The sequence below is a fragment of the Macaca thibetana genome, chromosome 12 (assembly GCF_024542745.1).
Source record: "Macaca thibetana thibetana isolate TM-01 chromosome 12, ASM2454274v1, whole genome shotgun sequence".
NCBI classification, from domain to species: domain Eukaryota; kingdom Metazoa; phylum Chordata; class Mammalia; order Primates; family Cercopithecidae; genus Macaca; species Macaca thibetana.
Window position 1 is genome coordinate 32,526,252 of NC_065589.1, and position 27,164 is coordinate 32,553,415.

A 27,164-nucleotide genomic window follows, 5' to 3' on the forward strand; every position below is an offset into this window, starting at 1 on the left:
AGTGAGTAGGAAAAGCTGGGTGCGGTGACTCATGCTTGTAATCCCAGCACTTTGGGAGGCCAAGGTAGGCAGATCACAAGGTCAGGAGATCGAGACCATCCTGGCTAACACAGTGAAACCCCGTCTCTACTAAAAACACAAAAAAATTGGCTGGGCGTGGTGGCGGGCACCTGTAGTCCCAGCTACTCGGGAGGCTGAGGCAGGAGAATGGCGTGAACCCAGGAGGCGGAGCTTGCAATGAGCTGAGATCCCGCCACTGCACTCCAGCCTGGACGACAGAGCGAGACTCCATCTCAAAAAAAAAAAAGTGAGTAGGAAAAACAGATATTTCAGTTCTGTGATTCCTTCTTAGAATGATTTTAGCTTCTTAACTACAATTCAAAAACTTAGCTCTTTGTAAGGAAATGTCATGTAAAACATTTGATAGTTTGCCAGTTTTTAAATAACAACTGTGAATCAAAGGGAAAAGTGTAAAATTCAGACTGAAAAGTTTTAGCCACATAGGGTCACAGTCCCTAAACAGCTATGGTTTTAAAGTATGGTTGACAAGTGATTATTGAGCCTCAGATGCCAGTGTAAGGGGGTACTCCTGCCTAGTGACTACCATGAAAATCACCAGCATGATGGATTTAAACTAAGACTACTTTTACATTAATAGGTAGAATTTAACTTATGTGCTGTAAGATGTTTATTTCCACAGATATATTGAGTCATACAGTGTGCAGAGATTAATAACTTGAAATAAGCAACTAGGGATTGTTTTTAACTCATATGTGAGTAAAGAGAAGAAAAAATTAAATAAATTGCATATATATAATGAAGACAGTCATTCGTGGGCATGGTGTTATGCGCCTGTTATCCCAGCTACTTGGGAGGCTGAGATGGGAGGATCACTTGAGCCCAGGAATTACAGGATGTAGTGAACTGTGATTGTGCAACTGTACTCCATTTTTAGTAACAGAGTGAGACTTCGTCCCTTAAAAAATTAAAAAGATTTAAAAAAAAAAAAGCAGTCATTCATAAAAATAAAGGATTTGCTTTAGAAAGTGACAAGAGGTATGTCAAAAGAATCTCATAAATCTGTTTTCTTATAAAGAGTTAAGACATAAATTAATCTTTATGAGTTTATTATAAAGTTAATTTATAGGATTTATCGTAATTGAAATTGTGTGAAAATCACTTGCATAATTACAGTAATGTTTAAGACCTAATTTTTGTGTTATAGGAAAGGCTGTTAATTGCTGATATGGCAGTTTCAGCTAGTGAGTTCATGTTTGAAGAAACCAGGAACTATGTTAAACAAAGAAAAGCTTTTGGCAAAACAGTTGCCCACCTACAGGTAAGCTTGTCACTGTGGTTTAGTATTAGATGATATCAACTTACTCATCTGAAATGGCCTGGGGTAAACAGAAGTTTGGGGTTATTTTCATGTAAGGTGATATTAGAAACCATGGAAGTGGATGAGATCACTAAGGGAGAGATAGTAGAGAGTAAGACAGGAAGTGGTCTTAGGACACAGTCCTTGAGGAAGACTACAAGATTTAAAGGTAGAATTCATATGTGGAATTCATATTGTCTGATTAGGAGCAGCCTGTAAGATGACTGATAATGAATGAACAGTTAGAAAGAAGAAAGCAAATTAGGAGAACTTTGTCACAGAAGCTGGAAGGAAAGAACATTTCATGGAGTAGGGAGTGGGATCAAATGCTGCTTAGGGGAAAAATAAGATGAAGAGCAAAGAGTGCTCATTGAATACAATGATATGGAGATTATTTAGTAAGAGCCATTAATGGACGTGGAGGGTGACAGACCCAAGTGAGTAGACAGAAATGAGGAAGTGAAACAATACTGATGGTAAGCAGCTCTTTCTTGAGTTTGGCTGTGAATGGTAGTTGAGTGAAAGGGTGGTGCGGGAAGAGGGGAGGGGAAGGAGATTTGAGAGTCAAGGGAGATATTTGGGAGTTATTAATTTTTTGTCGTTATTTTTAGGATGGGGATGTGGGTGCATAGTTAATACCTACATATAAAGAAAGGATTTAATAAACGGGGAAAGGTTGTAGATAGGAAGGAAATAATCAACTGCATAAGGTCTTGGAGAAAGGGTGAGTTTGTGGATGCGGACACATGGAAAGATAGGCCTTCCCATCAACAGGAGAGGGATTCCTTCATTTGCACAGGAAGAAAGGAGCAAAGGACATCTATGAGTTCAGACAGATACATCACTCTGTTGGTAGAAAACTGCAAAAGTTATTTATAGAAGACTTCTCTTTCTTTAAATAACGTGGCCAGGCACAGTGACTCACACCTGTAATCTCAGCACTTTGGGAAGCTGAGGCAGGCAGGATCACTTGAGGTCAGGAGTTTGAGACCAGCCTGGCCAACATGGTGAAACCCTGTCTCTGCTAAAACTACAAAAATTAGCCAGACATGGTGGTGCACGCCTCTAATCCCAGCTACTTGGGAGGCTGAGGCAGGAGAATCACTTGAACCCGGGAGGTGGAGGTTGCAGTGAGCCGAGATCGCACCACTGCACTCCATCCAGCCTGGGCTACAGAGCAAGACTCCATCTCAAAAATAAACAAACAAACAAATAAATAAATAAATAACAATAGGGAAAGTTAGTCCTTGAAAGACAGGTGAGTGAAGGAGGCATGGAGGTGTTGGAGAAGGGTGAGGGAGGTATGAAATACCTTCTTCAGAATGAGAAATTGAACTTTCTGCTTTTTGTGTATCAATCAGCTTTATGATAAAAGTTTAGCTTCCCAGGTACAAACATAGAGAAAAGACAGATGATTGTGTTTACCTAGGGTTAAGTTTCCCCAGGAACTTGAGGGTTTTTGCAAAAGAACTCAGTATATGGTGGCCACAGTCACTAAATATGCTAATTAAATTTTAGACCCTATAGTTTCTTTTTAAATGAAGGAATAGTTTATAATGCCTTCATGCGGTCATCAAATTGGTGAAACATTTCACCAGCAAAAAACCTGGAGTTAGGATTTGACTTAAAAATTTTTCAGTAGAATGACTGGCTGAAAGGCTTTGTGAAGGAAAAGGTAGAAATGAAACAACTTGGTGGCTTTTCAGGACCAGCATTCTAGAAATTATGTTCAAGTGTGGTTTATGTCCTAACCCAGCTACTTGAATCTCTGTAGTCTAGGCATGTTCTCTCTCTCAAAAATAGTTTCCTATTTGTAAATTTATAATATGTGTTTGATTTGCAAAATTGTGAAACCTTATGACTATAAATCTTTAAAATTTATAACGTTTGTAAATATTTATAAAATATTTCCCTATTTGTGAATATCAGAGATTGCCTCATAGCGTTGTTGTGAGGATTATGTTGTAGAAAAAACTGAGTTCTTGTCACATGACCGGGATAATTTAGGCACGCAGACACATTGTAGGTTGACTAGGGCAGGATTTATTAAATGAAAATGAAAAAGGAACTCTCAGCAAAGCGAGACAAAGTCTTGCTAGCAGGTCTCCCACCTTACAGATTGAATCCTAGGTCAGCACACAGGGACAAGAGAGGCGAGGCTCCTCTCCTCTGCAAGCGGTGTGAACTTCCCGAGGCTCCACCCCATCCTCCCGGTGCACAGGCTTTATTCAGAAAGGATCAGTTGGGAAAGGGCAGCCTTCATCTGGGACCAGCAGTCGGGGATTTCAGCCTTTAGGCTGTTTAGGCTTGAAGGCAGGGTTTTGCCAGAGACCCTGGGCTGTCACCTGTCTCTATCAGTTAGATAGGGTAATATACATAAAGCGTTTGGAATATTGCTTGGCAAAGTAAGCCCTCATTAAAAATTAGCTGTTACCCTTATTTTATTTCTTACATAATGCCTTGCTCCATTTTGTTTCAATATGGGAGAACTTTTTATCATCTACTTCCTCTTGTTCTTGATCTAGACCCTCTCTGTGTCATTTTGGGAACTATTTGCTACCTGTATTGTCATCAAATTAACTTTTTTCATCCTGAAAAAAAGTATTTACATCCTAACTTTTCTTATTGACATAACAAACCTAAAACAGTTGTTCTGAATCTATAAAAATGAGGTACACACTCAATCAAGAAAACATTTAACAAAACAATATGACTTAACTTGCCTAAATTGTGATTTCCTTAAGAGCAAGGATGTTATACTTTATATTCCCTTTCCTTTATGCATCACTGATTTACACGTATCAGTGGTTCTCAGTGCATGCCCTTTCCTCCAGGTGTTTAGAAGTGTCAGGAATGGGGTAGGGGTGGGTGTGCACAGTTGGCTGGGGGTATAACTTGTATAGTGCCCTGGAGGACAGTGTTGTTCAATGTCCTATAATGCACATTTGGATTACAACTAATTGCGTCACTCAAAATATCAATAATTTCCCATTGGGAAACACTGACATATATCATTTATTCCTTTTTGCCTCACTGAACAAATATATATTGATTGCCTCCTAAGGTAATGTGTTCAACTGTAATTTGATGGATGTGACTCTCAAAACACATACTACACTCCTGGCAATATGAAGGAAGTGTTACCACTTGATATCACTCTGATTTTCTCAACTGTCCCCAAGGTGGAATGAGTATCATTTGCTTCTGATATCCAACCACCACCACTTAAACATCAAATGTTTACTAAAACACTTATACCAAGGCCAGCATGTTGGGAGGCCTAGGCAGGCAGATTGCTTGAACCCAGGATTTTGAGACCAGCCTAGGCAACATGGCAAAACCTCATCTCTACAAAAGATACAAAAATTAACCAGGTGTGGTGGCGTGTGCCTGTAGTCCCAGCTACTCAGGAGGCTAAGGTGGGAGGATCGCTTGAGCCCTGGAGTCAGAGGTTGCAGTGAGCTGAGATTGCACCATTGTACTCTAGCCTGAGTAACATAGCAAGACCCTGTCTCCCTGCTACCCACGAAAACAAATACAAAAACAAAAATATACCTTTAACCTTATTTTGGCTTCATACTACATGACAAGGATGACTATAATATTACCCAGATTGCCTGAATGACTCAGAAAGCATGTAATTTGACATTTAACCATGAAGAAAATAGAAAAGTTGTCCATATTGTTTGTTATAGAGGAAAAAGATTCTTTTAAAATATACATTTATTGTATTTTAATAGCAAAAAATAAATAATTTTAATCATTCCTTTTTAAAGAAGTGTCATTTTATTGTTGCCTTCTTTCAAAGTTAGTTCCCTAAACTTTCAGTAGGTGGCAGTAGCATTCTACTTCCACAGGTCACATTGATAGCTAGTAGTATTGTTTTCCAAGTAAGAGGAATTCCAAAGAGAATTCTGAGATTTCTGAGATATGTCTTCTGATCTTCCTATTTTATCTAAATAAATATATTTGAATAATATTTTCATATTTCAAGCTAGGAATATATTCAGAGACGATGAATAACCAATACTGTACATAGCTATACCTTGTATTCGAGAGCTGGTTACACTATGGTTCTAGTTATTCAATTGAAATAGAAGAGCTTTAAATGTTACAATATACTTGGCGACATGTCATTTTATAACTATATAACTATTCAGTTTCCATTCTCTTTGTTATCCTTGAATTTTGAACGTTTTGGGGCTTTCTGACCAGTTGAAATGCATGTCACAAAACTTATTTTCTTTTTAGAATAGAAACCTACCATATGGATGTAGCAATAATTTTTGGGCTTTTTAAAATCTATACTCTCCATAGTTTATGTCAATCTTATGATTTTTCATGGAATAGACAATAAAATAGTAAAATCCAGATGTTAAATAGTAATAATGGATATTATGGCTTGACTGCTCCCTATCTGCTAGACACTGCTAAGTGAATTGCCTCATTCTTTTTCTTCACAAATCTATATAATAAGTACTTTAATTATTTTTATTTTACATTTAAGGAAATTGAGGTATAGAGAGGTTAAGTAACTTGCCCCAAATTACACATATATTCTAATTCCAGAACCTACACGCTTCACTTATATACTGTTATTACTGCCCAGAAGTGCAAAGCAGATGAGCCTTTTTTCTATTCCTATTTCCTTCACTCAGTGGACAATGAAGTGAAAATGGAATGTTTTTTCTAATCTAATGAGAGCTCTTGGTTAGTCATTTCCTATGTGGTATGTGTTCTTAATTCTAAGGGCATAAAGAATTAGGCAAAGGAATAGAGAGGAAAAAAATAATAATACTTCTCCTTCACATGTCTCTAAAATGGGAATATCCAGTTCTTAAGACCTTGAGCATGGGATTAATTAACTATCAAATAGCAAACCTAGTGTGTTTTATTTTATATTTTAACCATAATATATTAGAGCAACTGCTGCTGCTGTTTAAGGGAGTACTGGGCTAGATAACCATTCCAAGGTGTTTTCCAGTTCTGTAATTCTATGATTCTAAGAATTCTGTCATTCAGAACTCTGAAAAAGACTCTATCCAGCCCACTCAGTAACTTCATAATAATTTTTTAATGCTAACTGCAGTATTATTTATTAACAAATATAAATGACTTAAAAATACTGCTATGAGCTTGTCGATCATTCACAAAGAGTACTTAGCTAATAATGTGTGGTCCAATTTTTAGTGCCTTTGATTAGAGGATGATTTCAGAAAGCATAATGCAGTGTCTGCAGTGAAAAACAAAGACCAAATCTGTTTAGTAATGCTCAACCCAATGGCAAGAATACATATTTCAAGTTTTTATCCCCACAGAGTAAATTATATACTCTTGGAGACATTATTCTCAGACCTCTGAACTTCACTGAATGCACTGATGCAAGAATTCTAAATCATTCTATTCTGGTTTGAAGTTTTACTTCAGCTTCTAGAAGTTTCCAGCATTTACATTTACAAAGGAACAACTCTTGTATGAGAGAATCAGGCTTAGATATCTTTACTCTTTCATATTGTAAAGACAGTGCATAAATTCCCAAATGTGGCATCACGTAGGCAAAAAAAAAATCTTAAGATTTGTTGGATCCACCCTTATTTTCCAAATAGAGTGTCATACATAGTGTCATTGAACTAAACTAGGAGTAGACTTAGAAACCATCTTCAGGGATTTTCATGGAATACTCATCTGTTTTTGATATATAGTTTATTTCCCTATTTTTTTTTTTCTTTTTTTTTTTTTTTTGTTCCATCTTTAGATTGTCTATGAGTAAACTGGAGTGTATGGGCTGGCAGTGGGAAACTTTGTGCTGATTAAAGGGTAGATATTTGACCTAATTAAATATATAATGAATAGAAGTGGAGATAGAAAAAGTAAGGGAAACAACAAGAGGGGAAGAAAGTTTTCATGTGGCCCAGCATGTTCAGAATTAGAGGCCAGAATACAGAGATGGAAGGAGTGGGGTGCCAGTCTTCTCACTGCTTAGTTTTGGAATCATTCAATGCCAGTTACATTCTCTGTTTCTAGAACAGGGTAAAATAAAACCAAGGGAAAGACAGTCAGTTGGAGTTTTCATCAGCACAGTAGTTATGTTGATATACCTGTAAGGAATCTGCCCCTCACAGCTTCTACTCCACCTGATACACCCTGGTCTTGGTTGGTCCTGGGTCTTTTTACACTCCCATTCTACTCTTTTCCAGAAATGGTTAAGTATCAAAACTGTCCCAACCAACAATGACACTGAAAAAATCAGTTTTATAATTTTAGAACTGCTGTAGCCAGCATTAAAAGCAGACCCTGCATCTTCTGAGAATCTGGCCCACCACCCTCCTTTGAGAACACAGCTGTGGCTTTGGACTTGACACTGTGTGTTTAACTTCTAGTTTGAGTTTCACTGCACCACCTTTGCCGGTAACTTTCCATGTGTATGCTTTCTATAAGCCACAGTGAAGTTCTTACTCATTTCACAGCAGAATGATCAGAACTCTGTTTCTATCTGTATTTTCACAAAGAAGATAGGGCCAGCTGACCATATCGGGGCCTGGGACCTAAGAAATAAACTAGAATGGGGTATACTTTTGGAGGCTACCCAAAGTGGGAACCCAGTATTTCAAGTTCAAGCCAATTTCCTGAGGGAAGCTCAAGAGTCAGTGCCAGAGAGAACAGATATAAACTCCAAGTTCAGTGTGAGATCCTAGAGTCAGGAATGAAATAAAACTTGATTGAAGCAAGGACAGTCAGGAGCAATTGACAATGGTCTAAATAGAATGCTTTCCAAAAATGCTAATGGGTTGTCCATGGCCAGCAGGAGGAGGTAGGTACATAGCTGTATTAACATTGATAATCCCAGACCATTCAGTCTAAGCTAGAGACTGCTAAACAAGCTATTGGGAGGTATGGGAGGTGTATTTATCCATTTTCATACTGCTATGAAGAAATACCTGAGACTGGGTAATTTATTTTTTTTAAAAAAGGAGGGTGTTTAAAAGACTCACAGTTCCACATAGTTGGGGAGGCCTCATAATCATGGTGGAAGGTGAAGGAAGAACAACAGCACATCTTACATGATGGCAGGCAAAAGAGTGTGTGCAGGGGAACTGCTCTTTATAAAACCATCAGATCTCATGAGACTTACTATCACAAAAACAGCATGGGACAAACCCGCCCCCATGATTCAATTATCTCCCACCAGGTCCCTCCTACAACATGTGGGAATTATGGGAGCTAAAATTCAAGATGAGATTTGGGTGGGGACACAGCCAAACCATATCAAGAGGGATCATGTGAAGGGATGAAAGAGGATGAAGGTACTGGACTTTGATCTCTTTAGTGCTCTGATTTTATTATATTGCTTTCTACAGATCTAGATTAAATACCGTGCAATATTAAATAATACCTTATAAATATTTTGATGTGTTTATGAACATATATAGAACCCCCTTATCCCTCCAGATGTTAGAAGCAGAGCAGGAAAATCTGTATACTTAATTTCATTAATAAAGAAAAATCTTCAAGGATTTAGTCTCTGGAGGAAAATACAATAGGTGTTTTTGACAGCTGTACCTAAATAACTGTACCACAAGACGGTGCTCACACATTAAAGTAATGCTGTTTTTCAAGAAGTTTGCCTCATCTAAATTTTAGAATCTGAAACAAGACATTTATGTTTTAAACTATTTTTGCATCTTTTAGTACAAATTTCCTTAGCACTGAAATACAGTGGGTTTTAAATTTAGCTGATTTGCTAACAAATGCCCTCTTTATGGAGGAAAAAAACAACAATTCCACTTTTGTTTGCCCTAAAGATCTTTTATTGTATAATTTCTGATATGTTAAGTGGGTTAAAGTTTATATTTCTTACTTTGGGAGGCCGAGGCGGGTGGATCACAAGGTCAGGAGATCGAGACCATCCTGGCTAACATGGTGAAACTCCGTCTCTACTAAAAATACAAAAAAAAATTTAGCTGAGCGTGGTGGCGGGCACCTGTAGTCCCAGCTAAATGGGAGGCTGAGGCAGGGGAATGACGTCAACCCAGAAGGCGGAGCTTGCAGTGAGCCGAGATCGCGCCACTGCACTCCGGCCTGGGCGACAGAGCAAGACTCCATCTCAAAAAAAAAAAAAAAGAAAGTTTATATTTCTACCAGGCTCACTTTTTTCTTTTATTTACTTTAAATTCAAGACAGTGCAACATAAATTAGCAGAATTAAAAACACATATATGTGTAACCAGAGCATTTGTGGACAACTGTCTCCAGCTGCATGAAGCGAAACGTTTGGACTCTGCCACTGCTTGCATGGCGAAATACTGGTATGTATGCTACAGTAACTAGAGTGTGGTGTGTGCTCAGACTGTTACGGAATTCTGCCAATTTTAAGCTCAACCTTGAGGGTCTTAAAGAAGGAAATCTGTGAAATGAAAAATAAAAGTAAGACTCAAAAAAAAATGCTAAAAAGTTCCATTAAGCATACATATAATGTGCTAAAAATTATTCAAGTTGGTATTTAATTTTTTTATCCTAATAGGCAAGCAAAGTTAGTATTTAATTATTAACTTGCTATTGAAAATAAAATATTAAGAGTGGGATAATGAAGAGTGATATTGATAGGATGACGAATTCGTTCATTCAAGTAATAGTTTAATTTCAAATTATCTGAAGAGCGACAGTATAGTGAGGCTGAAAGGGAACAGTAAAACTTAGGAGTCTTGAGATAGAGTCCCAATTCTTTTATTAAATAACTATAATAAACTTAATTCCATCCAGGAAAATGTTTTCATCATCTGTGAAATGGCTAAGTTGGACACGATTTTTCTATTTAAGGTGCTTTCCAAATGTAAGAAAAAAATCACGAAGAACTGGCTGTCCAATCAAAGTTTCACAGGCTGTATTAAGTGAAAGGAAAATAAAAATCCTGTTAAGTTTAGAAAGACTTCGATTTGAATTAAAGATTATTAGCGATGGTGTTAAAGATGAGTTGATTGAAAAAACATCCCTGTATGTCAGACTTTTGTATATTTTAAGATTTTGGAATATACGGTCTAAATCAGATTCTGGAAGTAGATTTGGTTTCCTCTTTTTAAAAACAAACATTCTCACATATCATTAGCCCAAGAGTAACCTAGAATAAATTCCTGTCATTATTCATTAACTTGTGTTCAGTTCAGTCACAAGTAGAACAGGGGAAATATTTTGTGCTTTATGTAATGATCCCATAATAATAAAATTGCCAGATTGAAAAGTAGTGTGGAATTACTTTTCAGAAACTTGCACTTTTGAGGAGACTTTTTATATTTACATTTACAACAAGTTCTTTGACTAGTGGCAAAAAGTGTAAAAAAAATTTACATATTTTTGGAAAAAGAAGTTCAGATAGCCATTGACCTTGTTATTTGAAAACCTCAGGTTTATACACATGCTGGTATTTCACATTGAAGCACAGGAGGCAGCTAGTTATAGCCCAGTAAATATTTCACTAAAATACTTGCCAAACACAAAAAAACTATCAAATTCCAACTATTATTGTCCCCAAAGTCTTGTCTATTAATAATTATATTGTTAATATATTGCTTAGAAATATCCTCACCTGTCGTATGGTTTGAGTTTTAAATTATTGTAAATTTTAAAAAGTATATATCTTTATTTTTGCTTTATGCTTCCCACTATTGAAAAATAAGTAGTGGGGTGCTGTACCTTGCCACTGTAGTAACTCCTACTGGAGAAGCTGAGGTGAGAGGATCCTTTGAGCCCAGGAGTTCAAGACTGTAGTGAGCTATGATTGTGCCATTGTACCCCAACCTGGGCCATAGAGTGAGTGAGACTCCATCACTAAAACAAACACACAAACAAACAAAAGAAAGAAAAGACAAGTAGAAAAAAATTTGGAACTAACATATTTTTATGTTAAGGTGAATAAAATCTCTATTATGAATTTTAATGATAGAATTGTGATATTATCAGAAAAGAATGTTTCTTAAGCACTGCATGTTTATATATACAAACAATATATATATTACTAATATACACACTTCAGGAATAATAATCTCTATATAATTTTCTAATGTTTCCTATATGATCGCATACACTTTGTTAGTGTGCCCTCTCAGGTTTTCACTGTTATCTTCAATTTATTTCTGAAAAGTCAGAACCCTAAAAAATTGCTTTTTTATACTGAAATTCAGAATCATGATCTTCAAGTAGAAAGTGACATCATTGGAGAAAAAATGCATATTACAAGGGCAAAAATAACTAGGTGGCTGAGTAATTTAGATCATATAGAGAATCCAAATAAATTAGAACATATTCAAGTTTTTACTGTATCTTTTTCTAGCCTGAAATAACCAAAACCTAATCATCTGAGCTTTCTACCTTTTGTTTCTAGGCTAGCAAAAACCTAGCAAGAAATATAATTGATGAAAAAGGTATTCTTATATGAAAAGTCTCTTGAAATTTATTTCATGTGTAATTTTTATCATCTTCTTTGCTTGGCTAATATGCCGTTCTAATCGCTTAATACATGTGCACATTTCAACAATTGTAAATAACTAATTTTCTGGTTTTGAAGCACTTCATGAAAATCCATTTCAAACATTTCTTTTCTGCCTTTTATTTTGGTCATTTAGGGCATCTGAGTTACAAAATAGTGTAGCTTATGACTGTGTACAGCTCCATGGAGGTTGGGGATACATGTGGGAGTACCCAATTGCCAAGTAAGTACAGCTTTTTGATATACTCCTCTTTATGATGTGAAGAAAAAGGAAAATTTCTTTACTTTGTACATCAAATGTAGAGGGAAAGGAGGTGTGCAATCTTTTGAATTTTTCAGCTGAATACAGACAAAATGTATTCAAGCAAATGGAAACAGCTTTTTAAAAATTTTTTATCAACTCCCTACTAGGATTTTATCTTTCTTAAAGTAAAGAGACCAGTATACAAAAGCTTGATCCTTGGCTTTATTTGAATCATTATGTAGAAGGACAAATAGTATTTTCAAACATTTTTTTAATTTTTAATTTTTAATTTTATTTTATTTTGTGACAGTCTCACTCTGTCACCAGGTTGGAGTACAGTGGCATGATCTGGACTCACTGCAACATCTGCCTTCCAAGTTCAAATAATTCTTGTGCCTCAGTCTCCAGAGTAGCTGGAATTAACAAGTGCGTGCCATGACACCTGGCTAATTTTTTTGTATTTTTGGTAGAGGTGTGGTTTTGCCATGTTGGCCAGGCTGGTCTCAAATCCCTGGCCTCAAGTAATCCACCTGCCTTGGCCTCCCAAAGTGCTGGGATTACAGGCGTGAGCCACTGCGTCTGGCCAAATACTACATTTTTTTTAAAACTGAAAAAAAAAAAAAAAAGCAATACAGAAAATTTAACTGGCATATGAAAAGGATCTAAGTTGTCACATATCTTAAATATCTGATTATTTGTTTTGTTCTAAAAAATAAATTTAAAATCTTTATTTTTTCTAAATAGATTTTTTATTTCCTTCAAATTGAAAAAAATCAAATATATCTTTTTATCATATATGAATATTCTTATCAGTTTGAAGCAGTACTAATTTATAAATAGGCAGTGTCCTCATCCATATTTTTTCCTCAATCTCCAGAATTTCCTTTTCTCTTAACATAGTATTTCACCTCAGAAGTCTCCCCATAGCTTTTCTCCTTATCACCCTAGAAAATATATTTTTCTTATTATTTAGCAATGATTTTGGTTTAGAAAAATTTTCCCAAGGAAATTTTTGGTTTATACAGAAAAGTACAATTTGTTCTGAATCTGAGAGTAAGAATGCTATATATAGGCTTCTAAAAACGTTTTAAGATTTTTATCTTAATATAAAGTATCTAGAGGAAAAAATTATGAAACCCACATTCAAACTGGCAGCCTAATGATTTCAAATTTATCTTTTTGGCAAGTATAATTGGAAACATTTAATATGCTTATAGTCCTTAGTGAGAAAAAATATTTTACTAAAATTACATTAAGAGCAGAAGCTATGTAGTGGCTCAATGTTTGTGTGGTTTAGTTCACATTTAAGAAAGGCCTATTAGGTGGGGAGAAGGCAATCATCTAAATGGTTTAAGATTAGAGTATGGCATAAGCCTTGATCTCTGTTTTCTCCGAATCAACTCCTTCAAGTTGGTACCAAGCAAACATTGTAGCTTGATGGCTTATTTGAAATCTCTGGTTTTAGTTTGAGAGACTTATATTCCCTTTAAGAAACAATAATCACCTTTCTTGGCCAGTTTGTTCAAAGATTGTATGAATTTTTAAACTAGACTTCTATTTCTCTTCCCATGTATCGCCTAATATCAAAAAGGCCACTTAGGCCAGGCGCGGTGGCTCACTCCTGCTATCCTAGCACTTTGGGAGGCCAAGGCGGGTGGATCACCTGAGGTCAGGAGTTCAATACCAGCCTGGGCAACATGGCAAAACACCATTTCTACTAAAAATACAAAAAAAATAGCTAGGCGTGGTTGCGGGCGCCTGTAGTCCCAGCTACTCCGGAGGCACAAGAATTGCTTGAACCTGGGAGGCGGAGGTTGCAGTGAGTCGAGATTGTACCACTGCACTCCAGCCTGGGCGACAGAGTGAGACTCTGTCTCAAAAAAACAAATCAACAAAACAAAAAAAGCCACGTAGACACAGTAGGCAATATGTGGATGTAATGTAGAGACTTTGACTTGATTAAAAAAAGTTATTCTAATTGTGTTTCTTATATCCCCCAGACTAAACTGCATTAGTTTATATATATGTTGCTGAGTATTGGTTTCATAGATAAGAGGTGCTTTCTCTGCTTTTTTATTTTGTTTTTTGTTTTTGTCTTTTTAAATAACTGGTCTTCAGCATGTGGGTTTATTTAAGTCTTACTCATTAGACTCGAGGCTGTGAGGAGTGAGATTTAAGCTTTGCCATTTAAAGATTTCTCTGCCATGCTAGGAAGAGCAACCTTAGATGTAGAACTTCATTGCAGTGTGGTTAAACATTTCTGCTGCTGCCTTTCACTGTTAATTTTAGTTGATGACTAAATTTAATTAGTAACATATCAAAGGTCTACTAATCTCTGCTTTATCTACTCCATTGGAACTTCTTTAATGTAAAAAGAAGCCTAGCCCATTTAAAAATATATATATATATCTCTAAATGCACTGCGATTGCTGAAGTAGGTTTACAGTAGGTAAGTGCTCAAAATGCAGGTGCTAGATTTTGTAGAGAATAGCAAAATCTGTTCAGAAAAAAAGTTTGAAAATATAAATATCTCAAGCTTTTAACGTTTTCAGCCAAAAGTTCTGAGATTCTAAATTTCCTTTGTAATACAGTAAATCATATCAGTAAATATTTACTGAGTGCCCATTTCTTTGTAAGGAACCCTGATGAATATGGAGAAGAATAAGTCCAAAAATGGTATGTTCCTAGAGAGCTGGCACATTTAATTTGTCTTAAAAATCAAATTTAAACAAAACAAAACACCAAGATTATACTTGAGAAAAAAAAGAAAAAAGAAAAAAAGCCTTTGAGTGGGTCTACCAGGAAAGTCCAAAGTTCAATAACTAGCTCTAAGTGCTTTGGCCAATGAAAGTGTTGCGATATACAAAAAAAATATTTGAAAAAGAGGCAGAATAGCTACATCCTCATTCCAGTCTGCCAATGATGTGTTGTTAGTGACCATTAAACAGCAACCATTAATTAGGAAATGTATTAACTTCTCTCTACCTTAGTTCCTTTACCAGGAAAACAGTACTAACATTTATCCCTCCCCAATCCCAGAGCTGAGAGGATAAAATGAGATGAGAAAAGACAAAAACAACTGCACAGTGGCATGGTCGTTATCATGACTATCAAAAGTGAACTTCTGATGATATTTGGTTTTTTGTTTTTTTTTTTCGGGGGGTGGGTGGGTATGGCAATGGACTCAGCCACTTTGTATTTTAACTCCACACATCACTGAAGTGACTATTAACCATTTCCAAAAAACAAGTTACTTGTTAACTTTCTGGGAAATAATATTTGCTAAAGCATCAGTTTATATTCCTAATAGTGATAGTGGTTGTGGGAATGCTAGAAAATATGAATCTTTTTTTCTTTCGTTTTCTATAAAACCAGTGGATTTCAACTTTTTTAGGAAATGTTAAAGATAAAAAGAAACTAAGACATTCTGTCCTTTTCCTAATCTAAAACAGACTTTTTAAGAGTGTTATCATATGTGCTGAATTTTACAAAATTAAATCAGCTGATATATACTTACTATTTTTATTTTGAATTTGTAATCTCTTTAATCAAATTAATACAAAGCTATACATACTATTAACGTCTTAATAGTTTTTTTTACTATTACTCCAATGTAGGATGAATGCCATATTGAAAAAATTAGTAATTTGTGAAGGACTTTTATTGTTTGTACTTCATTAAATTAATAGTTTAAGAGTTACCTGGTAAGACAAAATTTACAGTTTCTAAAATGTTTTATTTATTCATTCAATCATCTTCTGATTTATCCAGAGCTTATGTAGATGCCAGAGTTCAGCCAATCTATGGTGGTACAAATGAAATAATGAAGGAGCTGATTGCAAGAGAGATCGTCTTTGACAAGTAGACATCTGCCCACATTCTGGAATCCTATTACAGCTAATCTGGTTTTAAATCTGCTCAAGATAAAATGTAACTTGGAAGCGAGGAACACTAAACATGTTTTTACCTGCTCTCTCTGTAGAGAAGGAAATAAAATATAAATATAAAATTAACACAGTGGAAGGACAAATCTTTGAAGCCAAAATTCTAGTTTTCCAATATAAGGTTTAACTTACAGTTTTTTATGTAGCCAAAGGTAAAAGATTTTCTGAATCTAGATGCCTAGGTGTTTCATTTATCTCTAAAATTCTAAAAAGCATAAATTGTTCAAATCTTCAAACTGAGGCAGAAATAATTTTATGTCGTTATAATATGAAAACATTAATAAGATAGCACATTGACTTTTAAAGGGAAAAGTAAATATACTTAGAATGTAAACTCATTTTGGCTACCATTTGCTCCAAATTCCCTAGAACAGTGGTTTTTACCACTGTACTCCAACCCCCTGTTTTTAAGCAATGGAACTCTTTCTTCAAACAAAAGCTTATGCAGAACATCTCTGTGAAAAGCAGTGAGAACTGCTTTGATTGAAGCCGGAAGCCGTAATACCTTACTGCCTTGAAACCCCCAGGACTCAGCTAAGTATTTGCCTAACCCTGACCAGGAAATGCCTTGGTTCTGTCAATTGCTGACACCTGATAACACAGAATAATCCATCATTCTTTAATTTCAAGATATTGGTACATTTTATAGGTATCAAAGCAATGGCTTTTTTGCAACAGTTAATGTGTTTAGTAACTTAATGATTACTTTATGTCTTCTATAAACCAGGCTGTTAATACAGTGATGACAAACAAAACTGGCAAGATCACTAAAAAATAAGTGAATAAACACATAAGTAGTAAAATAAGATAAGAAGTAAATATGTAAAGGAAATAATTTCAAGCATAAGTGCAATGTAAATAATTAAGCATTTAAAATTCAGAAGTGAGGAAATGACATTTGATTTGAGACTTAAAAGTAATTACAAAAAATAAACCATTAATTTAAAGTAGTTTTAAAATGGAAATAGATGTATTCTTACTCAACTTAGAACACAAACATTTTGTTTGGTATTGTTGATATTAAACATTGTTTTTTAATACAACCATTACAGCTGGAAAGAGGAGAGGGAAGAAAAAATATTTTGATACCATTCTTTTTTTTAATTTTTTTTTTATACTTTTTTTTTTTTAAAGATGGAGTCTCGCTTTATCATCCAGGCTGGAGTGCAATGGTGTGATCTCTGCTCACAGCAACCTCCGCCTCCTAGGTTCAAGCGATTCTCCTGCCTCAGCCTCCTGAGTAGCTGGGATTGCAGGCACATACCACCACACCTGGCTAATTTCTGTATTTTTACTAGAGACGGGGTTTTACCACGTTGGTCAGGCTGGTCTTGAACTCCTGGCCTCATGTTCTGCCTGCCTCAGCCTTCCAAAGTGCTGTGATTACGGGTGTGAGCTACCACACCTGGCCTTTTTATTATACTTTAAGCTCTGGGATATATGTGCAGAACATGCAGGTTTGTTACATAGGTATACACACGCCATGGTGGTTTCCTGCACCCATCAACCTGTCATCTACATTAGGTATTTCTCCTAATGCTGTCCCTCCCCTACCCGCCTGTCTTCCACAGGTCCTGGTGGGTGATGTTCCCCTCCCTGTGTCCATGTGTTCTCATTTTTCAGCTGCCACTTATGAATGAGAACATGCAGTGTTTGGTTTTCTGTTCCTGTGTTAGTTTGCTGAGAATGATGGTTCCCAGCTTCATCCATATCCCTGCAAAGGACATGAACGCATCCTTTTTTATGGCTGCATAGTATTCCATGGTGTATATGTGCCACATTTTCTTTATCCAGTCTATCATTGATGGGCATTTGGGTTGGTTCCAAGTCTTTGCTATTGTGAACAGTGCTGCAATAAACATATGTGTGCATGTGTCTTTATAGTAGAGTGATTTATAATCCTTTGGGTATATACCCAGTAATGAGATTGCTGGGTCAAATGGTATTTCTGGTTCTAGATCCTTGAGGAATCGCCACACTATCTTCCACAATGGTTGAACTAATTTCCACCCCCACCAACAGTGTAAAAGTGTTCCTATTTCTTGACATCCTCTCCAGCATCTATTGTTTTCTGACTTTTTAATGATTGTCATTCTAACTGGCATGAGATGGTATCTTATTGTGGTTTAGATTTGCATTTCTCTAATGACCAGTAATGATGAGCTTTTTTTCATATGTTCGTTGGCCACATAAATGTCTTCTTTTGAGAAGTGTCTCTTCATCTCCTTCACCCACTTTTTGTTGGAGTTGTTTTTTTCTTCTAAATTTGTTTAAGTTCCTTGTATACTCTGGATATTAGCCCTTTGTCAGATGGATAGATTGCAAAAATGTTCTCCCATTCTGTTGGTTGCCTGTTCACACTGATGATAGTTTCTTTTGCTGTGCAGAAGCTCTTTAGTTTAATTATATCCCATTTGTCAACTTTGGCTTTGTTGCAATTGGTTTTGGTGTTTTAGTCACGAAATCTTGGCCCATGCCTATATCCTGAATGGTATTGCCTAGGTTTTCTTCTAGGGTTTTTATGGTTTTTAGGTCTTACATTTAAGTCTTTAATCCATCTTGAGTTAATTTTTGTATAAGGTATAAGGAGGGGGTCCAGTTTCAATTTTCTGCATATGGCTAGCCAGTTTTCCCAACACTATTTATTAAATAGGGAATCATTTCCCCATTGCTTGTTTTTGTCAGGTTTGTCAAAGATCAGATGGTTGTAGATGTGTGGTATTATTTCTGAGGCCTCTGTTCTGTTCCATTGGTCTATATATCTGTATATCCATTTTGGTACCAGTACCATTTTGGTTCCTGTAGCCTTGTAGTATAGTTTGAAGTCAGGTAGCATGATGCCTCTAGCTTTGTTCTTTTTGCTTAAGATTTTCTTGGCTATGTGGTCTCTTTTTTGGTTCCATATGAAATTTAAAGTAGTTTTTTCTAATTCTGTGAAGAAAGTCAATGGTAGCTTGATGGGAATAGCATTGAATCTATAAATTACTTTGGGCACTATAGCCATTTTCACTATATTGATTCTTCCTATCCATGATCATGTAATGTTTTTCCATTTGTTTGTGTCCTCTCTGATTTCCTTGAGCAGCAGTTTGTAGTTCTCCTTGAAGAGGTCCTTCACATCCCTTGTAAGCTGGATTCCTAGGTATTTTATTCTCTTTGTAGCAACTGTGAATGGGAGTTCACTCATGATTTGGCTGTTTGTCTGTTACTGGTCTATAAGAATGCTTGTGGTTTTTGCACATTGATTTTGTATCCTGAGACTTTGCTGAAGTTACTTATCAGCTTAAGGAGATTTTTGGCTGAGATGATGGGGTTTTCCAAATATACAACCATGTCATCCGCAAACAGAGACAATCTGACTTCCTCTCTTACTGTTTGAATACCTGTATTTCTTTCTCTTGCCTGACTGCCCGGGCCAGAACTTCCAATACTATGTTGAATAGGAGTGGTGAGAGAGGGCATCCTTGTCTTGTGCTGGTTTTCAAAGGGAGTGCTTCTAGTTTTTGCCCATTCAGTATGATATTGGCTATGGGTTTGTCATAAATAGCTCCTATTATTTTGAGATACATTCCATCAATACCTAGTTTATTGTGAAGGGGTGCTGATTTTTATTGGAGGCCTTTTCTGCATCTATTGAGATAATCATGTGGTTTTTGTCATTGGTTCTGTTTATGTGATGGGTTAAGTTTATTCATTTGTGTATGTTGAACCAGCCTTGCATTCCAGGGATGAAGTCAACTTGATCATGGTGGATAAACTTTTCAGTGTGCTGCTGGATATGGTTTGCCGGTATTTTATTGAGGATTTTTGCATCGATGTTCATCAGGGATATTGGCCTGAAATTTTCTTTCTTTTTTCTTTTGTTGTTGTGTCTCTGCCAGGTTTTGGTATCAGGGTGATGCTGGCCTCATGAAATGAGTTAGAGAGGAGTCCCTCTTTTTTTATTGTTTGAGATAGTTTCAGAAGGAATGGTACCAGCTCCTCTTTGTACCTCCGACAGAAGATGGCTATGGATCCATCTGGTCCTGGACTTTTTTTGGTTGGTAAGCTATTAATTCCTGCCTCAATTTCAGAGCCTGTTATTGGTCTATTCAGGGATTGGACTTCTTCCTTGTTTAGTCTTGGGAAGGTGTATGTGTCCAGGAATTTATCTATTCTAGATTTTCTAATTTATTTGTGTAGAGGTGTTTATGGTATTCTCTGGTAGTAGTTTGTATTTTTGTGGAATCAGTGGTGATATCTGCTTTATCAGTTTTTTATTGTGTCTTTTTTATTCTTCTCTCACTTCTTCTTTATTAGTCTGACTATAGGTCTATCTATTTTGTTAATCTTTTCAAAAAACCAGCCTCTGGATTCATTGATTTTTTGAAGGCTTTTTCATGTTTCTAACTCCTTCAGTTCTGCTCTGATCTTAGATATTTCTTGTCTTCTGGTAGCTTTTGAATTTGTTTGCTCTTGCTGTTCTAGTTCCTTTAATTGTGATGTTAGGGTGGTGATTTTAGATCTTGCCTGCTTTCTTCTGTGGGCATTTAGTGCTATTAGTTTCCCTCTAAATACTGCTTTAGCTGAGTCCCAGAGATTCTGGTATGTTTTCTCTTTGTTCTCATTCATTTCAAAGAACTTCTTGATTTCTGCCTTAATTTCGTTATTTACCCAGTAGTCATTCAGGAGTAGGTGGTGTTCAGTATCCATGTAGTTGTGCAGTTTTGAGTGAGTTTCTTAATCCTGAGTTCTAATTTGATTGTACTGTGGTCTGAGAGACTGTTTGTTGTGGTTTCTGTTGTTTTGCATTTGCTGAGGAGCGTTTTACGTCCAATTATGTGGTCAATTTCAGAATAAGTGCAATGTGGTACTGAGAAGAATGTATATTCTGTTGATTTGGGGTGGAGAGTTCTGTAGATGTCTATTAGGCTCAATTGGTTCACAGCTGAGTTCAAATCCTGAATATCTTCTTAATTTTCTGTCTCATTGATCTAATATTGACAGTGGGGTGTTAAAGTCTCCCACTATTATTGTGTGGGAGTCTAAGTCTCTTTGTAGGCCTCTAGGAACTTTCTTTATGAATCTGGGTGCTTCTGTATTGGGTGCATATATATTTAGGATAGTTAGCGTTTCTTGCTGCATTGATCCCTGTAATGCTCTTCTTTGTCTTTTTGATCTTTGTTGGTTTAAAATCTGTTTTAGAGAGACTAGGATTGCAACCCCTGCTTTTTTTGGCTCTCCATTTGCTTGGTAGATATTCTTCCATCCCTTTATTTTGAGCCTATGTGTGTTTTGCACATGAGATAGGTCTCCTGAATACAGTACACCAATGGGTCTTCACTGTTTATCCAATTTGCCAATCTGTATCTTTTAACTGGGGCATTTAGGCCATTTACATTTAAGGTTAATATTGTTATGTCTGAATTTGATCCTGTCATTATGAGGCTAGCTGTTTATTTTGCCTGTTAGTTGATGCATTTTCTTCATAGTGTCGATGGTCTTAATAATTTGGTACATTTTTGTAGTGGCTGGTACTGGTTTTTCCTTTCCATATTTAGTGCTTCCTTCAGGAGCTCTTGTAATGCAGGCCTGGTGGTGACAAAATCTCTCAGCATTTGCTTGTCGGTAAAGGATTTTATTTCTCCTTTGTTTATGAAGCTTAGTTTGACTGGATATGAAATTCTGGGTGGAAAATTCTTTTCTTTAAAAATGTTGAATTGAATACTGGATTTTGAATATTGGCCCTCATTCTCTTCTGGCTTGTAGCATTTCTGCAGAGAGATCTGCTGTTAATCTGATGGGCTTCCCTTTGTGGGTAAACCGACCTTTCTCTCTGGCTGCCCTTAACATTTTTTCATTCATTTCAATCTTGATGATTCTGATGATTATGTGTCTTGGGGTTGCTCTTCTTCAGAAGTATCTTTGTGGTGTTCTCTGTATTTTCTGAATTTGAATGTTGGCCTATCTTGCTAGGTTGGGGAAGTTCTCCTGGATAATATCCTGAAGAATATTTTCCAGCTTGGTTCCGTTCTCCCCATCATTTTCAGGTATACCAGTCAAATGTAGATTTGGTCCTTTCACATAGTCCCATATTTCTTGGAGGCTTTGTTCATTCCTTTTCATTCTTTTTTCTCTAATCTTTTCTTAATGCTTTATTTCATTAAGTTCATCTTTAATCTCTGATATCCTTTCTTCTGCTTGATTGATTTGGCTATTGATACTTGTGTATGCTTCACGAAGGTCTCCTGCTGCGTTTTTCAGCTCCATCAGGCTATTTATGTTCTTCTCTAAACTGGTTATTCTAGTTAGCAATGCCTCTAACCTTTTTTTCAAGATTCTTAGCTTCCTTGCATTGGGTTAGAACATGTTCCTTTAGCTCGGAGGAGTTTGTTATTACCCACCTTCTGAAGCCTACTTCTGTCAATTCGTAAAACCCATTCTCTGTCCAGTTTTGTTCCCTTGCTGGCAAGGAGTTGTGATCCTTTGGAGGAGAATTGGCATTCTGGTGTTTGGAATTTTCAGCCTTTTTGTGCTGGTTTTTCCTCATCTTCGTGGATTTATCTGCCTTTGGTCTTTGATGTTGTTGTCCTTAGGATGGAGTTTCTGTGTGGACGTCCTTTGTGTTGATGTTGATGCTATTCCTTTCTGTTTGTTAGTTTTCCTTCTAACAGACTCCTCTGCTGCAGGTCTTCTGGAGTTTGCTGGAGGTCCACTCCAGACACTTTTGCCTGCGTATCACCAGCAGAGGCTGCAGCACAGCAAAGATTGCTGCCTGTTCCTTCCTCTGGAAGCTTTGTCCCAGAGGGGCACCCACCAGATACCAGCTGGAGCTCTCCTGTATGAGGTGTTGTCGACCCCTGCTAGGGGGTTTCTCCCAGTCAGGAGGCAGGGTAGTCAGGTACCTACTTGAGGAGGCAGTCTGCCCTTAGCAGAGCTTGAGTGCTGTGCTAGGCGATTCGCTGTTCTCTTAAGAGCCAGCAGGCAGGCGTGTTTAAGTGTACTGAAGCTGTGCCCACAGCCACCCCTTCCTCTGGGTGATCTATAGACGGGAGTTTTATCTATAAGCCCTGACTGGGGCTGCTGCGTTTCTTTCAGAGATGCCCTGCCCAGAGAGGAGGAATCTAGGGAGGCAGTCCGGCTACAGCAGCTTTGCAGAGCTGCGGTTGGCTCTGCCCAGTTCAAACTTCCAGGTGGCTTTGTTTACACTGTGAGAGGAAAACCACCTACTCAAGCCTCAGTAATGGCAGATGCCTCTTCCCCCACCAAGCCCGAGCATCCCAGGTTGACTTCAGACTGCTGTGCCTGGAGCGAGAATTTCAAGCCAGGGGATCTTAGCTTGCTGGGCTCTGTGGGGGTGGGATCCGCTGAGCTAGACCACTTGGCTTCCTGGCTTCAGCCTCTTTTCCAGGGGAGTGAATGGTTCTGTCTTACTGGTGTTTCAGGCACCACTGGTGTATGAAAAAAAAAAAAAAAAAAAAAAACTCCTGCAGATAGCTCAGTGTCTGCCCAAATGGCTGCTCAGTTTTGTGCTTGAAACCCAGGGCCCTGGTGGTGTAGGCACCCAAGGGAATCTCCTGGTCTGCGGGTTGCAAAGGCCGTGGGAAAAATGTAGTATCTGGGCTGGAATGCACAGTTCCTCACAGTACAGTCCTCATGGCTTCCCTTGGCTAGGGAAGGGAGTTCCCTGACCCCTTGCACTTCCTGGGTGAGGCAACACCCCAACCTGTTTCAGCTCATCCTTCGTGGACTGCACCCACTGTCTAATGAGTCCCAGTGAGATGAGTTGGGTACCTCAGTTGGAAATGCAGAAATCACCCTATACCTACACCATTCTTTTCTAGAACTATACAGCTTTGATTTGCTCTTAGGCAGAAGTTTGTATAGTTGCCAGCTTAGGATCTTTATCATATGCAAAGTGGATTAAAATAATTTTTTATTAGATTTTACTGTATTTGTGGCTTTCACTTTTCTCCTACTGCCAGAAAGTGATATAGGACTAGACGGACCCCTTCCACACTGCCCCACTTCACTGCAGCCTCTTTTCCTTCCATTCCCAATCTTGAAGAAAATTAGATTTTAGGAATGAAATATCTGTAGGTTAAAAAAGTAAATTAGCACAGTAGGAAAAGTCTATTGTGTAGAGATGGATAGAGTTAGGTTTGAATGACTACCATTTAGGAGCCACTCAACCTCCGGTATGTTGTTTACCTTCCCAGGATTTTGTCAGGTGCAAATGACAAAAGAAACCCAGTTGAAACCACCCTAGGCAAAAACTTAAGTTTAGTTGCTTAAAAGTATTGCAGAGCAGCTCATATAAAGGCCTGCAGGAAATGGAGTTTCAAGGGCCTGATTCCGGAGCTGAGAACTCCCAGCATTTATGCTATATCCATTTATTTCTACTTTTCTTTCAAATTGGCCTAATGAACCCTGTAGAAGACCTTCATTATGAGCCCTGTAAAAATGACCTTGTGCTGCTTCAGGCCTGCATCCGTCATTATAAGGTAGGGGAGAAATGGACTATGATTGACAGTTCCATCAGGAATATGTGGACTGGGAAAAGCAGTCTCTGAAGCAGTGTGGTATTATCAAAAGAAAAGGAACAAAAAAGGCTACTGGGCAGACCTAAATCTCTCTCCTTCTCTTCCTCTTTCTCACACACACACGTGCACACATACATAGTGATTACATTCCTCTAGAGCTAGGAATAGGTTCTAGTAATTTATGTATAGCAGAAAGTGAAAAGATTTCTAAGGTAGGATATTTTCTTGCAATGATCTCTGGTATATTTTCTATTCTAAGCCAGTGGCTTTCTTTATCTTAACAACTACAGTCTTGTTTTACACCCCCAAAAGAAGCATGTTTTGTATCATGGGCTTAAAGCTGAAACAAACAATAAAAGGGAATTCACAATGTGCTTCTTAATCTTTCATTTGGTTTTTATTTCTTAAACAGCTTATCTTTATGTTTTGCTTGTGTAGCTTTGATTGTTGTCCCCTAGGGAGGGAACTTATCATCTGTATCTCATGCAGTGCTGAGTGCTCAAGAAACGATAAATAATAATAATGCTCAAAAGAACAGGCTGGACCAACACAGCAAGAAAGAAACATTGTGTAAATATAAATGAGAGTTTAAAAGCCTGAGTAATTTTGTTTGTTGGCTAAGAGTTTTAGGATCATGATTGCTTTAAAATTACTCTTGACCTTTCTTTCTTTGATGGTGTCATTGAAAACTGTTTTGATTTGCTATTTTAAAATCTAACTCTTCAAATTTTTACTAATCTAGTAATTCTAGTAGTTTATTACTCAAAGTATAAGATTTCTAGCAAACTGTTTTTCTCATGTCAGTATTATTTTTGGCACACACAGCATTTATTTATTTGGAGTCACTGGAAAGATTTGACATTGAGATTGAAACCAACTGTAGGTCTAAGTCTGTTGCTTTACAATAAATGAGGAAAAGAAGCTCTACTATAGTTTTTAAAATGTCATTTTTAAGAAAAAACGTATGGAAAACGTAAAACTTACTAAAAAATAGAGTACAATTGATTGAACCTCCAGCTTCAACATTTGCCAATCTCCCCCAGTTTTTTCCTCACGTATTATAGGACAAATTCCAGACTTAATGTTACTTCACAAACACAAATGTATTTCAGAATATGTTTCTAACAGGTAAAGATATTTTTATATAGCCACAAGGTTATTATCATACTTTAAAAAACTTAACACATAATTCCAGGTTCACGTTAAATTTTCCTTGACTGCATCAAAAATGTCTTTTGTAGTTAGTTTATTCAAATCAGGATCTGAACAAGGTCCTCAAATGGTATTTGGTCTCTCTCTCTCTGTCTCTCTCCTTTTTAAAATAGCAGTCCTCCCTTTTCTCTTTTTCCTTTCTCTTTATACATTTTATTTTGAAAGTTAACATATAGCATATTTTCCCTGTTTTGGTATTCATACATAACAGTAAAATTGCCTTTTTTGGTTCTCTGAATTTTAGCTTTTATAGATTGATGTGATCACCACCATAATTAGGATATACAGAACAGTCTTATCATCCCCAAAAAACTCCCTTAACAGTCTTTTCACCTCAAAAAATTCTGCCCTTTATATTCATACCCTCTCCACACCTATTACTGTTGGCACTCACTGATCTAACCTCTGTCTTTACAGTTCTGTCATTTTGAGATGGTCATATAAATGGAATCATATAGTATGTTATCTTTCGAGAATAATTTATTTCTCTTAGCAAAATATATTTATGATCCATCCATGTTGCATGAGTCAATAACTTGTTCCTTTTTTGGTGCTAACTGTAGGCATGTACCACAGTTTATTCATTCATCTGTTTACAGACACATTGGTTAAGATTAAATCTTACCATCTTGTTAAGGTTAAATATCCAGGAGAGGACTTACTGTGTCACATGGTAAGTGTGTGTTTAAACTTATAAGAAACTGTTTTTCCAAAGTGCCTGTACCACTTTACTGACCAACCAGCAATGTAAGAGTTCCAGTTACTTTGAATCTTCTCCAGCACTTCGTTTTCTTAATTTTTGCCATTATAATAGGTGTGTAGAAGTATGTCACCGTGGTTTTAATTTGAATTTATATCTAATCATGCAGAATAATATATCATGTGCTTACTTGCCTTTCACATATTACCTTTCTTTTGCCCATTTTTTGATTGTATTGTTTGTTTTCTTTATGTTGAGTTTTGAAAATTCTTTATATATTCTGGATACTGTCAAGTACAAGGCAAAGCTAGGCTAACAGATTCAGCTACAAAAAAACAAGACCTTTTTAGACCCAGTTTATTGCTTACATAGAGAGTAAAAAGAAGAGTAGCTAAAGGAGCTAGCTCTTCATTACCTTTGTATAGGGAGACAGTGAAACAGAAGAAGTCAGATGACCACAGCAAGGATGATAGGATACCCTGTTGCTGAGGAGCCCATTCCATGATACTGCTAAGCAGTTTTTTTATAGCTGCATTTGTGCCTTAAGCGTAGTGAAACAGAAACCCTTGTACCTCATCAGAAACCATGAGATAATGACAAAGGGTCTTTGGCAGCCTTCTTGGTATAGAGGGAAGCCAGTAAGCAATGGCATGTAGCAGTACCTCACAAGCCCCCATGCTTTCCT

At 36.9% G+C, this 27,164-nt stretch overlaps 1 protein-coding gene across 3 annotated transcripts in view; it reads left to right on the forward strand.

The window, feature by feature from the left end:
* The window catches only part of ACADL (acyl-CoA dehydrogenase long chain), a 51,178-nt gene that overhangs the window by 22,096 nt on the left and 1,918 nt on the right, over positions 1 to 27,164 (forward strand). The window contains exons 8-11 of one of the 3 annotated variants that reach the window (XM_050751411.1): positions 1,226 to 1,339; positions 9,556 to 9,683; positions 11,994 to 12,080; positions 17,617 to 27,163. In XM_050751411.1, coding sequence (XP_050607368.1) covers positions 1,226 to 1,339; positions 9,556 to 9,683; positions 11,994 to 12,080; positions 17,617 to 17,800 — 513 coding nt within the window. In that variant the 3' untranslated portion in view covers positions 17,801 to 27,163. Of the gene's footprint in view, positions 1 to 1,225; positions 1,340 to 9,555; positions 9,684 to 11,993; positions 12,081 to 15,872; positions 16,926 to 17,616; position 27,164 lie in introns of those variants that run through there. The other 2 variants (XM_050751413.1, XM_050751412.1) reach the window with 2 other exon arrangements.